Source organism: Bos grunniens, chromosome 1 (genome assembly GCF_055505025.1).
Source record: "Bos grunniens cultivar Pamir isolate PY7600 chromosome 1, Bosgru_T2T1.0, whole genome shotgun sequence".
Classification (NCBI taxonomy): Eukaryota; Metazoa; Chordata; class Mammalia; order Artiodactyla; family Bovidae; genus Bos; species Bos grunniens.
The window spans coordinates 91,552,842-91,567,683 of record NC_141165.1 but is presented as its reverse complement, the minus strand read 5'-3'; the positions used below and the strand labels follow the sequence as shown (position 1 = coordinate 91,567,683).

The window sequence follows — 14,842 nt, the reverse complement described above, 5'->3', positions numbered from 1 at the left end:
TTTGCTTTCCAATTGTGATTTTCTCTTTCCTATAGATTCTTGCTTCTTTTCTACTTAGATAAGTCCTTTCAGTAGTCCTTTCAATAGTTCTATTGCTGTATTCCTTTAGCTTTTGCTTATCTGTGGAATTTCTAAATTATAATCTTGCTGGATAGAGTATCTTAGGTTACAGGATTTTCCCTTCCAGAGCTTTGTATATAACATGACAGTCCCCTCTTGTCTGCAAGGTTTCTGTAGAGAAACCAGATGATAGCCTTATGGCGGTTCCCTGTAACCTAGTTTTTTTTTTTTTCCTTTTGCTGCCTTTAGGATCCTCTGTTTAATTATGATATATCTTGGTGTAAGTCTGTCTGGGTTCTTCCTGTTTTGGACCCACTGTGCTTCCTGTGCCTAATTTGTTTCCTTATCTTTGGGAAAAATTTTCCGTAATTTCTTCCAATATATTTTCAATCCTCTTTTCTCTTTCTTCTTCTTTGGGATCCCTATTATGTGTGTAATAGGTCTTTTATATTGCTTTCATTTTTTTTTCATCTGTCTGTTGTTCTGATGCATGATTTCCATTCTTTTCTTCCAGATCACTTACTTGTTCTGAATTGTTAAGTTCGGTATTTATTGCTTTCAGCTTAGTTTTTGTCTCAGAAAATTAGTTTTCTAATTTTAATTGGCTCTTCTTTATAGTTTCTAGTTCCTTGTTCAGTGATCTGCCTTTCTTAATTCCTATTGATAGCCTTTCTTAATTCCGTCAGTATTTTTATTAGTCTTCTTTTTTGAACTCCAAGACTGGAGAGATTTGTTTGTTCTTTCAGGGGATTTCTCTTCTTTTAATTGGAAGTGGTACTGCTGCTTCTTCATTTTACTTAGATTTCTTTGACTCTGTGAATTTAGAAGAAACAGTTGTCCACTGTGGTTTTAAAGGGCTGTTTTTATGTGGGTATCCCTGTGTAGCCTGTGTCTGTGTAATATTTTTGGTGAGAGGGCTGTTTTTAGTATGGATGCCTGCCTCAGCTTTCCTCATTGTGTGCTGCCCATTATCCTCTTGATAATGGGTGAGACTGGTATTGTGGTGATCACAGCCTGCCTTGAATGTTGAATGGGGCCTCCGTTTTGCTGTGTGGTTGTCACAGCCCTGTTGGGGGTAGGGTCTGCTCCCAGTTGTTGGAGTAGTAGCTCCTAGATCCATTTCTGAGCTGTGGTGTGAGGTAGGTGAGAGTGAAACACTTCACTGGGGGACGAGGCACTAAGTGTTCCTCCCCAGGAACTGTCTACTGGGAAGTGTGGTCTCACTCATGAGTATGCTCTTGTTGGCACTGCCCTCGGCCCTTCCTCAGCATGAGAGTGCAAACAGTCAGCTAAGATGTTCCTCAGGCACTGTGCTCACCAGTGCACCAGCATAGTATGCAGGCACAGATCCACTGGTCAGGCACCAGGCACCGCTGTGAGACCCGAGGGGTCAATCCAGACGTTGGCCCTGCCTTTGCTTGTTCTGGCAGCTACTAATGCCAGACCCACCCAACCCTGGGACTATCAGTAGTCTGCTTGAATGTCTCACAGGCTCTGAGCTTACAAAGGAGCCTATGGCATAAGTCCTCCAAAGCCGACAGGACACTGCTCAAATTTCAGCCCTGCTTCTAAAGTCATGCGGCTCCAGCTCCTGGGGATCAACATAGATTTCAGCCTTGCCTCTGTGTGTGGACAGTCCACGGTGCTTGTGCACGTCCAGAGCTCACAGGGGCAGAGCCGTAACCACTGTGAGCATGTTTTGGTGGGGCCCTGCCCCTCCATTCTTGCACATTAACAGTGGGGCTTCAGTGGCAGAATCAGGCTCCATCCTGTGTACCCCTAGATACAGCCTAGGGCATACTAGCCCCTTCAGGCTGCCTCTGCACAGCTAACCTCAGGTCTCTCCCTGGGTCTATCCACTGAAGCCCAGATTTTAGCACCCAGCCCCCAGTGAGCACCACAGACAGGCATCTTGGTCTGGAGACTGCAAGTGAGGTAGCCAGGACCATCTGTGCTAATCTCTGTTTGTTCTGCCTACCACAAGCCAGCTGCTACACTCTCCTCTGAGCCTCTGAAGCTCCCTGTTTTTCACTGTTGATCTCCCAGCCGTTGAAGGGGGTTCCCAGGGTGAAGGAACCTTTCTTCTTTTATAGATCCCTCCCAGGGGTGCAGGTTCTGTACTGATTGCCTTTTTTTTTTTTTCCTTTTGTCCTACCTGCTTATGTGATGATCTTTCCTGCAGTTTTGATAACATGAGATCTTCTACCAGTATTCAGTAGGAATCTGTGAGAATTGTTCCACATGTAGATGCATTTTTAATGTATCTGTGGGAGGATATGAGCTCCACATGGTTCTATTCCACCATCTTGATCTCTCTTCAGTTGTTTTTGATCATAGAGGGAAAGTTTTTCTTCTTTCACCAGTAAATATGATGGTAAGCTCTGGGTTTCTATTCATAGTCTTTTATCAGGTTGAGGAAATCTTTTTTTTTCCCTTTGTTGAAGCTTTTGTTTAATCAAGAGTGTCGGACTTCATCAGATGCCTTTTTAGTCTGTTGAGATAACTGTGTAATTTTTGTTCTTTATTCTATTGATATGGTATATTATAGTAACTGGTTTTTCTGATGGTAACCATATTCCCATTATTTAGAAAAACCTCACTTCTTCATTGTTATATTTCTGTGTTAGCCTCATATCAGGATGTTTGATCTCATACAATGGATCGTACTAATAGTTTTATAGAATTAGTTGGCAAATATTTCCTCTTTTGTTTTTAGGAGAATGGTAGGAGAATTGGTGGCAGAATTTAAGTCTTTTATCTCTGTCTCTGTCTTTTCTGGTCAGTTCAGCTATTTTACTGATCTTTTCAGAGAACCAGATTTCAGTTTATTGATATATATTTTTTCTATTCTATTAATACTTCATTAAAGTGAAGTGAAAGTTACTCAGTCATGTCCGACTCTTTTTGACCCCATGGACTATACAGTCCATGGAATTCTCCAGACCAAAATACTGGAGTGGTTAGCCTTTCCCTTCTCCAGGGGATCCTCCCAACCCAGGCATCGAACCCAGGTCTCCCACATTGCAGGAGGATTCTTTACCAGCAGAGCCACAACAGAAGCCCAATATTTCATTAATTTCTGCTCAAATCTTTATTATTTCCTTCTTTCTGTTTGCTTCAGGTTTATGTTGTTCTTTTATTCTGTGACTTAGGTGAATGGTTAGGTTAGTGATTTCATATATTCTTGTTTATTTATTTTCAATATTTTAATTTATTTTTTAATATATATTTATTTAAATTGGAGGCTAATTACTTTACAATATTGTATTGGTTTTGCCAAACATCAACATGAATCTGCCATGGGTGTCCACGTGTTTCCCATCCATAACCCTCTCCCTCTTCCCTCCTCACATATATTCTTTTTTAATATAGCTGCTCATAGGTATAAATTTCCCTCTCTGCACTGCTTAGGCTTCATCTCAGATGGTTTAGTGTGTTGTAGCATATATTATTCTAAAAATATTTTTTTCTTTGAACATTTAGTCAAGGGTATGTATGTATAGGGGCTTCCCTAGTGGTTCAGATGGTAAAGAATCTGCCTGCAAGGTGGGAGACCCAGGTTCAATTCCTGGGTTGGGAAGATCCCTTGGAGAAGGGAATGGCAACCCACTCTACTATTCTTGCCTGGAGAATTCCATGAACAGGGGAGCCTGGCGAGCTACAGTCCATGGGGTCACAAAGAGTTGGACACTATTGACTGAGCGACTACTACACACACACACACACACACACACACACGTATGTATAGAAGTTGTTACATTAGCCTTTTTGCTGCTTATTTGTGGTTCTCTTCCTTTGTTCTTGTGGATTCAAGTTACCATTTGGTGTCCTTTTCTCCCTCCAGTGTACCCTTGCTCCCATCAACCTTCTCTGTGTTATTATTTTCAAATAAGTATCCCATATTACAATTATATACATATTAATTTTTACATTGCTTATTAAATCAGTCAAGATTGGAGAGGAAATGTGTAATTATACTTTTATAATTACCTACATTAATTACTTATAATCTTTGTATATAGGTTCATATTACTCTTTCAGCCTCAAGAACTTCTTTGTATTTTTTTTAAGGGAGCTCTGCTTGCAACACATTCTCTCAGTTTTTGTTATCTGGAAACATCTTTATTTCACCTTCATTTTTGAAAGGTGAAATAATCAAAATTATTTCATTTTGAATATTTCAAATTATTTTGATAATGATTATTGAATTAATTTTGATGAATATAAGATTCTTGGTTAACAGGGTTTCTTTTCCCAGTAAATTAAGTATGTCATTTTGCTGCCTTTTGACTTATTGTTTCTGATAAGAGTCTCAGCTATTAACCTTATTGGGGCTCCCTTATAAACAATGAATCATTTTTCTCTTGCTCATTTCAAGATTCTTTTTTCTTTTAGCATTTTTACCTTGATGTGTCTGGGAGTAGATTGACTTTTTTATCCTACATGGAGTTTTTTTGAGGTTCTTAGATGTATAAATAATGTTTTTCAAATAATTTAGAAAAATTTCAGCCAATATTTCTGTGAATGTTTTCTCCCTTCTCTCCAATATTCCCATAGTGCATATGTTGGTGTGATTAATAGTATCGTACCTTTCTTTGAGACTTTTTACTTTTCTTCAGTTTTTTTCCTCCCTGTTTTTCCTGAACATTTGTAATTATTTTCTTGTTTTCCATCATCAGTATCTTACATCCTCAAAATGTCTTTATTAAATAAACCCATATTAATACTTCTGAGCCATTGCTTTGCACATCTTATTTCTCAACTTGGAAGTTTCCAGTGGCTCTCCCTTTTCTACACGGCAAATCTGTCTTATAGATTGCCATTATATGGCTCTTTTGTACCTCATCAGCATTCCTTCCTCTCTTCTTCTACATTAATATTTTAATCTGCCCAGTTTGGCTTATGCATTATTCTCTCATCATACTGGGCATATTCCCTCAACATTCTGCCTTCATGTCTTTTCTTATACTCTTCTAGCCAACTTCTGTCTTTTAGTTCTTAGTTTAGTATCTAGGAAGTCTTCTGTAAAGTTCTACAAAATCTTCTGTTACAAAAGGAAACCACAGTTTTATTCTCCACTCCTAAAGTACTTCATGTCTATCAATCATTTATGGTACCTCATATTTATTTTCATTATCATTTTCAAAATTTTTTTGTTTAGTAAATTTTAAGCTTCTTGGTAGTTATTTCTCTGTACCCTCCCACTTACTACAATACTGTGAAAATAAGCAATAGCAATAAACACAGTTATTGACAATGTTGTTTTATACAATATGACATTTAAGCATATTTCAGTTACTAACAGGCAGTAAATATAATCAAAGCAGAAAGCTTTCACCTTCAAATAAATCAGAGTTGGAAATTGAAATAAAACATTAGTTAATTAAACAATGATTCTTTTCTACTAAAATCAGTGCATGGTACTGATGTTCACTGATTGAAAAAGAGTAATTGGTGTTATATATATATAACACCAATATATGTATATATGTGTGTATATATATATATACACACACACACAATTGCAAAAATGCTGTTTTGGTCAACTAATGGTTTGGCAATGACTAGAGAAGCACTCCAGTACTCTTGCCTGGAAAATCCCATGGACGGAGGAGCCTGGTAGGCTGTAGTCCATGACGTCGCTAAGAGTCGAACACGACTGAGCGACTTTACTTTGACTTTTCACTTTCATGCATTGGAGAAGGAAATGGCAACCCACTCCAGTGTTCTTGCCTGGAGAATCCCAGGGACGGGGGAGCCTGGCAGGCTGCCATCTATGGGGTCGCACAGAGTCGGACACGACTGAAGCGACTTAGCAGCAGGAGCAGCAGCAAAGCAGCACTGGGTAGAAAAAATATCAACTGAGAATAATGGGCTTCTTTGCTAAGTCTGTTACTTCCTTTAATTCTCTAATTCCATTCATTATCAAAACATAGTAATCCCTGACTAGCTCTAAGACCACTGTGCAGAATGAGCCCCTGAGCCAAAGTTGTCCCTTTGTAATGATCTATATTTAGTGTCAACAATTCTTTTTCATATATAATATACATACTTCTAATTCTTTTTTTACAGTATAAATGATATTGGTCAATATTTATTATTGGGTTGCTTCTTCAGTTGACATAAGGTAAAAGAAAAAGAAGGGAATTTCAAAAAACATGCCATGGAGCAGATAAGGTATACTGTACGCAGATAGCCATTAAACAAATTGGATAAAACTGTCCTGACTTCCGAGTTGGATTTGTCTTTGCCATTCTGAAACTGTGATGAAATTTTAACTTACATGCTTGTAAACATCTTTCTACATGATAGGTTTCTTTGTCTACAAATGGCTCTGGCAGTGTAAGAATATTTATTAAAATAAAAGGTGTCATCTTAAAAAACAGATTAATGAGTAAAATTATAACTATAAAGATAAAGCTTACTTCTACCTATGACATACTTATTTCCATTTTCAACTCTTCTTGATGTTTTATTCAAACTCTTATGGAATCTGAACATAATCTTTCCCTGATAAGAAACTATTATTTTTGTTTTATGTAAATAGAGTTCATCATTAAAATTTTTAAAAATCTTGAAATATATCACCTGTGTTCATTGTCTAATGGACTTTCCTTTAAATGAATTTGATTAAAATGCAATGATTTTCATAGTGTATCATAAGTTTTAAGTGACAAGTCTTTCTGCATATGAAAGGGTTTTCTTGTTTCATAGGTGAAATTTTTAAAGCCTAGTATTATTTCATAATACATTTCATTATGCAGATAAGTATATATGTGTGTGTCTTCAATTCTGCTGTTATCATGAAACTTATGTAATTAAAATAACCTTATACTAGATTTATACATGAAGAATGTGAAGCAATAAAAATATGTTTACAAATAACTTGATTATATAACAGTCAATTGTTAGGGCTCAATAAACCATTTATAAATTTAACAAGAATGTTATAATGCATAGAACCATGTCTTTCTGATTATGAAAAATACATAATTACTTAAAAAATTCCTTTAAAAAATTCTCATGGATAAGTAGAATTTAATTCATATTTAATAAAATCCTTTTCTTTCTTTAGGAAAAAGTCAAAGAGAAGGAAGAAAACCTGAATCTTGCAAACCAATTCTTAAAGTAGAATACAAGACTTGTAGAAACAGGTATGCATTTTTACTTGGGGGGTTATGGAAAAATGTGTAAGAAAGAGTGACAAGAAATACAGATATCCTTTAATGTTTATATATTGTTGAGTTTTACATAATTATATTAACATTAACAGCAATTTTCCTTGATAACATTTATTATTCAATGGGTATGTATATGATGTCAATATTATTATAAATAGTAACTCTTAATTATTTAAAGATTTATATGAATATTCACATAAGTATTATATACATTAATTTTAACAATGTAGGGCTTTTGGGCCATGCAGTTGCAAGTAGCAATCATTTAGCATTATTAAACAGCAAAAGCTATTTACCTATTAGTATTATATATGAATTAAATATATGTCTCAGTACTTTAAGATCAGATCAGATCAGATCAGTCGCTCAGTCGTGTCCGACTCTTTGCGACCCCATGAATCACAGCACGCCAGGCCTCCCTGTCCCTCACCAACTCCCGGTGTTCACTGAGACTCACGTCCATCGAGTCAGCGATGCCATCCAGCCATCTCATCCTCTGTCGTCTCCTTCTCCTCCTGCCCCCAATCCCTCCCAGCATCAGAGTCTTTTCCAATGAGTCAACTCTTTGCATGAGGTGGCCAAAGTACTGGAGTTTCAGCTTTAGCATCATTCCTTCCAAAGAAATCCCAGGGCTGACCTCCTTCAGAATGGACTGGTTGGATCTCCTTGCAGTCCAAGGGACTCTCAAGAGTCTTCTCCAACACCACAGGTCAAAAGCATCAATTCTTCAGCGCTCAGCCTTCCTCACAGTCCAACCCTCACATCCATACATGACCACAGGAAAAACCATAGCCTTGACTAGACGGACCTTTGTTGGCAAAGTAATGTCTCTGCTTTTGAATATGCTATCTAGGTTGGTCATAAGATCTTACATTTTGAATTTGGAAAGATTAAAGTTAGTTGGGAATATAAACATTTATGTACATTGGTATAAATTTTAAGATACTAAATTTTAAAGTATAGAAAATTAAAAATAATATTTAATAAAATTTATCTTATATCTATAGATTAGATCAGTCGCTCAGTCGTGTCCGACTCTTTGCGACCCCATGAATTGCAGCACGCCATGCCTCCCTGTCCATCCAATACATTGGCAATGTTCTTTATACTTAAAGTAATTATTAATGGCAATATTCCCATCCAGAATTACCGTAATTACAAATCTTGTGTAGACCTTAGTTTTAAGTCTAAATTGGACAACTCTACTTTATATTACTTAAATGCTCACACTAGAATATTTTCCTGTCATCACAGGTACATATAATATTTGCTTATAGCAGCTATTCTCAAAGTGTGATAGATGGATCAAAACCTCTTTAGCCTAGCCTAATGTTACTAAGCATAACTAGTAAAAATAACCACAGTTTTATTACTATTGTAACTAAACTATTAAAACATTTAAAATTTAATCATTGTGGATGAAAATATTTTACATATATTCTTTCCTTCTTAAAACAGTGTTTATGACTTTAACTTTGCTTGAGTCTTCAGGCTCAATATTATTTACATCCGTTGTTATACAGTGTTGCACTTCAAGGGCACCTAACCCTGCCTAAAGGGAGTACGGAGGAGAACAGTGAAGGAAGAAATCACTGAAATTCTTTTTAGGAAAGGTGATGCCTGAGATGGGATTTTAAGGGATGGAGGATAGGATGGTTCCAGATGAAGGGAGAAAAGGATAAACATAAAGAAAAGGTAATTCAGAAATCAGGAATTCAAGGCAAGACAGTTTAACATAATGATTAAGATCGTTGGAGTAAAACAGCTGTGTGAACTTGAAAATTAACTTTTTAAAAATTTAATTTTCTCATCAACAGTACCTATCTCATCATGATGTTTGTAACATCATAAATTTGATGAGAGGCCCACAGTGGATTTCTTAAAAAGCAGTTGTTATCATCATCAAAGCCATGTTTTTTCACACTGTTAATATTTTCCTATGATTCCAAATTGATTTGTTCTAGTTATTGGTAGTTGAAGTTTGTGTAGAAATAATTCAGATTTCTAATGTGAAATAATTATGATTCGTAATATATAATTACTGTCAGGCCACTTACTGTGCACTGTAGAGCACTGTTGTTATACAGTTTGTTGTGATTTACAACTATATTAGAAGAAGTAGATCCACAGCTCAGAACACAGAGACTACAAAAATAGAGGAGCACTGAAGTTGAGTCCACAGCAAAGTGGGCTATAGTCTGGAAGTGGAAATAAATCTATTTCTGCTCCTTCTTGTACATAGCAGATACTTTGTGAAGTAAAGAAAATGGGATGGCTTTAGCAGGAGCAGGAACTTTATAAGAGCCTTACCTTTGTGTGCAGGGCTTCCCTGGTAGCTCAGATGGTAAAGTGTCTGCCTGCAATGTGGGAGATCTGGGTTTGATCCCTGGGTCAGGAATATCCCCTGGGGAAGGAAATGGCAACCCACTCCAGTACTCTTGCCTGGAAAATCCCATGGGTGGAGGAGCCTGGTAGGCTCCATGGGGTCACAAAGAGTCAGACATGACTGAGTGACTTCACTTTCCTTTACCATGTGTGTTATAGCAGCTGGGCCTCTTAAAGGTCTACACAGATAACAGATGTAAAGCATGTGTTTTCTGTTTAATATCATCTTGGACTAGCCATTCACAAACTTGCTTAGGAATCATTGGTCCCTAGTCACAAATTTGCTTGCTACAACTCCAGTCACAGTGGCCTCAGCTTAATAATTTTATCCTTTTAAAAAAAGCAAATAATGATCTCTTTACCTCCTGTCACTAGCATTATCAGGTTATCTGTCATTAATAAAAATTACTCTCTGCTAGTTTTTTAATCCCTTCCTTTTGTGGCCACCTACAGATAGACTTCATGTGTGGTTAAATTCTCCAAGCTTTAGTATACCCATCTATTAAATGAGGATAATAGTAGTAGTTCTCTGATTGGTATATCTCAAGGATTAAATACAATAATGCATGTGGAGTTCTTCACAAAATACCTGGAATATCATAAATACTCAACAGATGTTACACATTTGTTATATTACACAATTTATCATTTAATCCTTTTGCCTTCATTGAGACAAAATCTCAATGCTTTTTATTGTATTATCTATTTTATAAATTATACTCTTGGTGTACAGTTCTGTGGATTTTTTTTAGCAAATGTATCAGTTCAGACAGTTCAGTCGCTCAATTGTGTTCGACTCTGCGACCCCATGAATCGCAGCACGCCAGGCCTCCCTGTCCACCACCAACTCCTGGAGTTCACTCAGACTCATGTCCATCGAGTCAGTGATGCCATCCAGCCATCTCATCCTCTGTCGTCCCCTTCTCCTCTTGCCCCCAGTCCCTCCCAACATCAGAGTCTTTTCCAATGAGTCAACTCTTCGCATGAGGTGGCCAAAGTACTGGAGTTTCAGCTTTAGCATCATTCCTTCCAAAGAACACCCAGGACTGATCTCCTTTAGATTGGACTAGTTGGACCTCCTTGCAGTCCAAGGGACTCTCAAGAGTCTTCTCCAACACCAGTTCAAAAGCATCAATTCTTCAGCCCTTGGCTTTCTTCACAAATGTATAGGTTCTTGAAATTGCCACCACATTAAGAATACAGAAAATTTCCACATGCACCAAATTATCTTTGCAGTCCCTTAACAATTACACCTTTCCCCACTCTTAACCTCTGGAAACCAGTGATCTGTACTTTGTCACTATAGTTTTGCCTTTTTGAGCTGTCATGTAAGTGTAGTTACATAATATATAACTTTTGATCCTAGCTTCTTTTCCTCAACATAATGATACAAAGACTCAAGGAAAGTAAATTAGAGCATTTTCCCATATTTAGTTTACAACTCAATTATTTGTGTGAAAATACTGACAAAACTCTAAATAAAAATTACTGAAGGCATTTTATATGTAAGTTTTGATGGAAACTTTTTTTTTTTTTAACTTTACAATATTGTATTGGTTTTGCCATATATCAAAATGAATCCACCACAGGTATACATGTGTTCCCCATCCTGAACCCTCCTCCCTCCCCATACCATCCCTCTGGGTTGTCCCAGTGCACGAGCCCCAAGCATCCAGTATCGTGCATCAAACCTGGACTGGAGACTCGTTTCATGTATGATATTATACATGTTTCAATGCCATTCTCCCAAATCATCCCACCCTCTCCCTCTCCCAGAGTCCAAAAGACTGTTCTATACATCAGTGTCTCTTTTGCTGTCTTGTATACAGGGTTATTGTTACCATCTTTCTAAATTCCATATATATGCGTTAGTATACTGTATTGGTGTTTTTCTTTCTGGCTTACTTCACTCTGTATAATAGGCTCCAGTTTCATCCACCTCATTAGAACTGATTCAAATGTATTCTTTAATGGCTGAGTAATACTCCATTGTGTATATGTACCACAGCTTTCTTATCCATTCATCTGCTGATGGACATCTAGGTTGCTTCCATGTCCTGGCTATTATAAACAGTGCTGTGATGAACATTGGGGTACACGTGTCTCTTTCAATTCTGGTTTCCTCAGTGTGTATGCCCAGCAGTGGGATTGCTGGATCATAAGGCAGTTCTATTTCCAGTTTTGTAAGGAATCTCCACACTGTTCTCCATAGTGGCTGTACTAGTTTGCATTCCCACCAACAGTGTAAGAGGGTTCCCTTTTCTCCACACCCTCTCCAGCATTTATTGCTTGTAGACTTTTGGATCACAGCCATTCTGACTGGCGTGAAATGGTACCTGATTGTGGTTTTGATTTGCATTTCTCTGATAATGAGTGATGTTGAGCATCTTTTCATGTGTTTGTTAGCCATCTGTATGTCTTCTTTGGAGAAATGTCTATTTAGTTCTTTGGCCCATTTTTTGATTGGGTGGTTTATTTTTCTGGAATTGAGCTGTAGGAGTTGCTTGTATATTTTTCAGATTAGTTGTCAGTTGCTTCATTTGCTATTATTTTCTCCCATTCTGAAGGCTGTCTTTTCACCTTGCTTATAGTTTCCTTTGTTGTGCAGAAGCTTTTAAATTTAATTAGGTCCCATTTGTTTATTTTTGCTTTTATTTCCAATATTCTGGGAGGTGGGTCATAGAGGATCCTGCTGTGATGTATGTTGGAGAGTGTTTTGCCTATGTTCTCCTCTAAGAGTTTTATAGTTTCTGGTCTTACGTTTAGATCTTTAATCCATTTGGAGTTTAGTTTTGTGTATGGTGTTAGAAAGTGTTCTAGTTTCATTCTTTTACAAGTGGTTGACCAGTTTTCCCAGCACCACTTGTTAAAGAGATTGTCTTTAATCCATCGTATATTCTTTCCTCCTTTGTCAAAGATAAGGTGTCCATATGTGCATGGATTTATCTCTGGGCTTTCTATTTTGTTCCATTGATCTATATTTCTGTCTTTGTGCCAGTACCATACTGTCTTGATGACTGTGGCTTTGTAGTAGAGCCTGAAGTCAGGCAGGTTGATTCCTCCAGTTCCATTCTTCTTTCTCAAGATAGCTTTGGCTATTCGAGGCTTTTTGTATTTCCATACAAATTGTGAAATTATTTGTTCTAGCTCTGTGAAGAATACTGTTGGTAGCTTGATAGGGATTGCGTTGAATCTATAAATTGCTTTGGGTAGTATACTCATTTTCACTATATTGATTCTTCCAATCCATGAACATGGTATATTTCTCCATTAGTGTCCTCTTTGATTTCTTTCACCAGTGTTTTATAGTTTTCTATATAGAGGTCTTTAGTTTCTTTAGGTAGATATATTCCTAAGTATTTTATTCTTTTCGTTGCAATGGTGAATGGAATTGTTTCCTTAATTTCTCTATTTTCTCATTATTAGTGTATAGGAATGCAAGGGATTTCTGTGTGTTGATTTTATATGCTGCAACTTTACTATATTCATTGATTAGTTCTAATAATTTTCTGGTGGAGTCTTTAGGGTTTTCTATGTAGAGGATCATGTCATTTGCAAACAGTGAGAGTTTTACTTCTTCTTTTCCAATTTGGATTCCTTTTATTTCTTTTTCTGCTCTGATTGCTGTGGCCAAAACTTCCAAAACTATGTTGAATAGTAATGGTGAAACTGGGCACCCTTGTCTTGTTCCTGACTTTAGAGGAAAGGCTTTCAATTTTTCACCATTGAGGATAATGTTTGCTGTGGGTTTGTCATATATGGTTTTTATTATGTTGAGATATGTTCCTTCTATTCCTGCTTTCTGGAGAGTTTTTATCATAAATGGATGTTGAATTTTGTCAAAGGCTTTCTCTGCATCTATTGAGATAATCATATGGTTTTTATTTTTCAACTTGTTAATGTGGTGTGTTACATTGATTGATTTGCGGATATTGAAGAATCTTTGCATCCCTGGGATAAAGTCCACTTGGTCATGGTGTATGATCTTTTTAATGTGTTGTTGGATTCTGATTGCTAGAATTTTGTTAAGGATTTTTGCATCTGTGTTCATCAGTGATATTGGCCTGTAGTTTTCTTTTTTTGTGGCATCTTTGTCAGGTTTTGGTATTAGGGTGATGGTGGCCTCATAGAATGAGTTTGGAAGTTTACCTTCCTCTGCAATTTTCTGGAAGAGTTTGAGTAGGATAGGTGTTATATCTTCTCTAAATTTTTGGTAGAATTCAGCTGTGAAGCCATCAAAAAGCCTGGGCTTTTGTTTGCTGGAATATTTCTGATTACAGTTTCAATTTCCAAGCTTGTGATAGGTCTGTTAAGATTTCCTATTTCTTCCTGGTCCAGTTTTGGAAAGTTGTACTTTTCTAAGAATTTGTCCATTTATTTCTTCCATGTTGTCCATTTTATTGGCATATAATTGCTGATAGTAGTCTCTTATGATCCTTTGTATTTCTGTGTTGTCTGTTGTGATCGCTCCATTTTCATTTCTAATTTTATTGATTTGATTTTTCTCCCTTTATTTCTTGATGAGTCTGGCTAATGGTTTGTCAATTTTATTTATCCTTTCAAAGAACCAGCTTTTGGCTTTGTTGATTTTTGCTATGGTCTCTTTTGTTTCTTTTGCATTTATTTCTGCCCTAATTTTTAAGATTTCTTTCCTTCAGCTATCCCTGGGGTTCTTTATTTCTTCCTTTTCTAGTTGCTTTAGGTGTAGAGTTAGGTTATTTATTTGACTTTTTTCTTGTTTCTTGAGGTATGCCTGTATTGCTATGAACTTTCCCCTTAGGACGGCTTTTACAGTGTCCCACAGGTTTTGCGTTGTTGTATTTTCATTTTCATTCATTTCTATGCAATTTTTTCTTTTTTGATTTCTTCTGTGATTTGTTGGTTATTCAGCAGTGTGTTGTTCAGCCTCCATATGTTGGAATTTTTAATAGTTTTTCTCCTGTAATTGACATCTAATCTTACTGCATTGTGGTCAGAAAAGATGCTTGGAATGATTTCAATTTTTTTGAATTTACCAAGGCTAGATTTATGGCCCAGGATGTGATGTATCCTGGAAAAGATTCCGTGTGCGCTTGAGAAAAAGGTGAAATTCATTGTTTTGGGATGAAATGTCCTATAGATATCAATTAGGTCTAACTGGTCTATTGTATCATTTAAAGTTTGTGTTTCCTTGTTAATTTTCTGTTTAGTTGATCTAGCCATAGGTGTGAGTGGGG

General features: G+C 36.8%; 1 protein-coding gene across 10 annotated transcripts in view; it reads left to right on the top strand.

Annotated features, from left to right (window-relative positions):
• Positions 1-14,842, top strand: part of STXBP5L (syntaxin binding protein 5L) — a 455,210-nt gene that overhangs the window by 288,175 nt on the left and 152,193 nt on the right. For all 10 annotated transcript variants that reach the window (XM_086404109.1, XM_086404086.1, XM_086404055.1 and 7 more), the window contains exon 10: positions 7,136-7,214. In XM_086404109.1, coding sequence (XP_086260235.1) covers positions 7,136-7,214 — 79 coding nt within the window. The remainder of the gene's footprint in view (positions 1-7,135; positions 7,215-14,842) is intronic.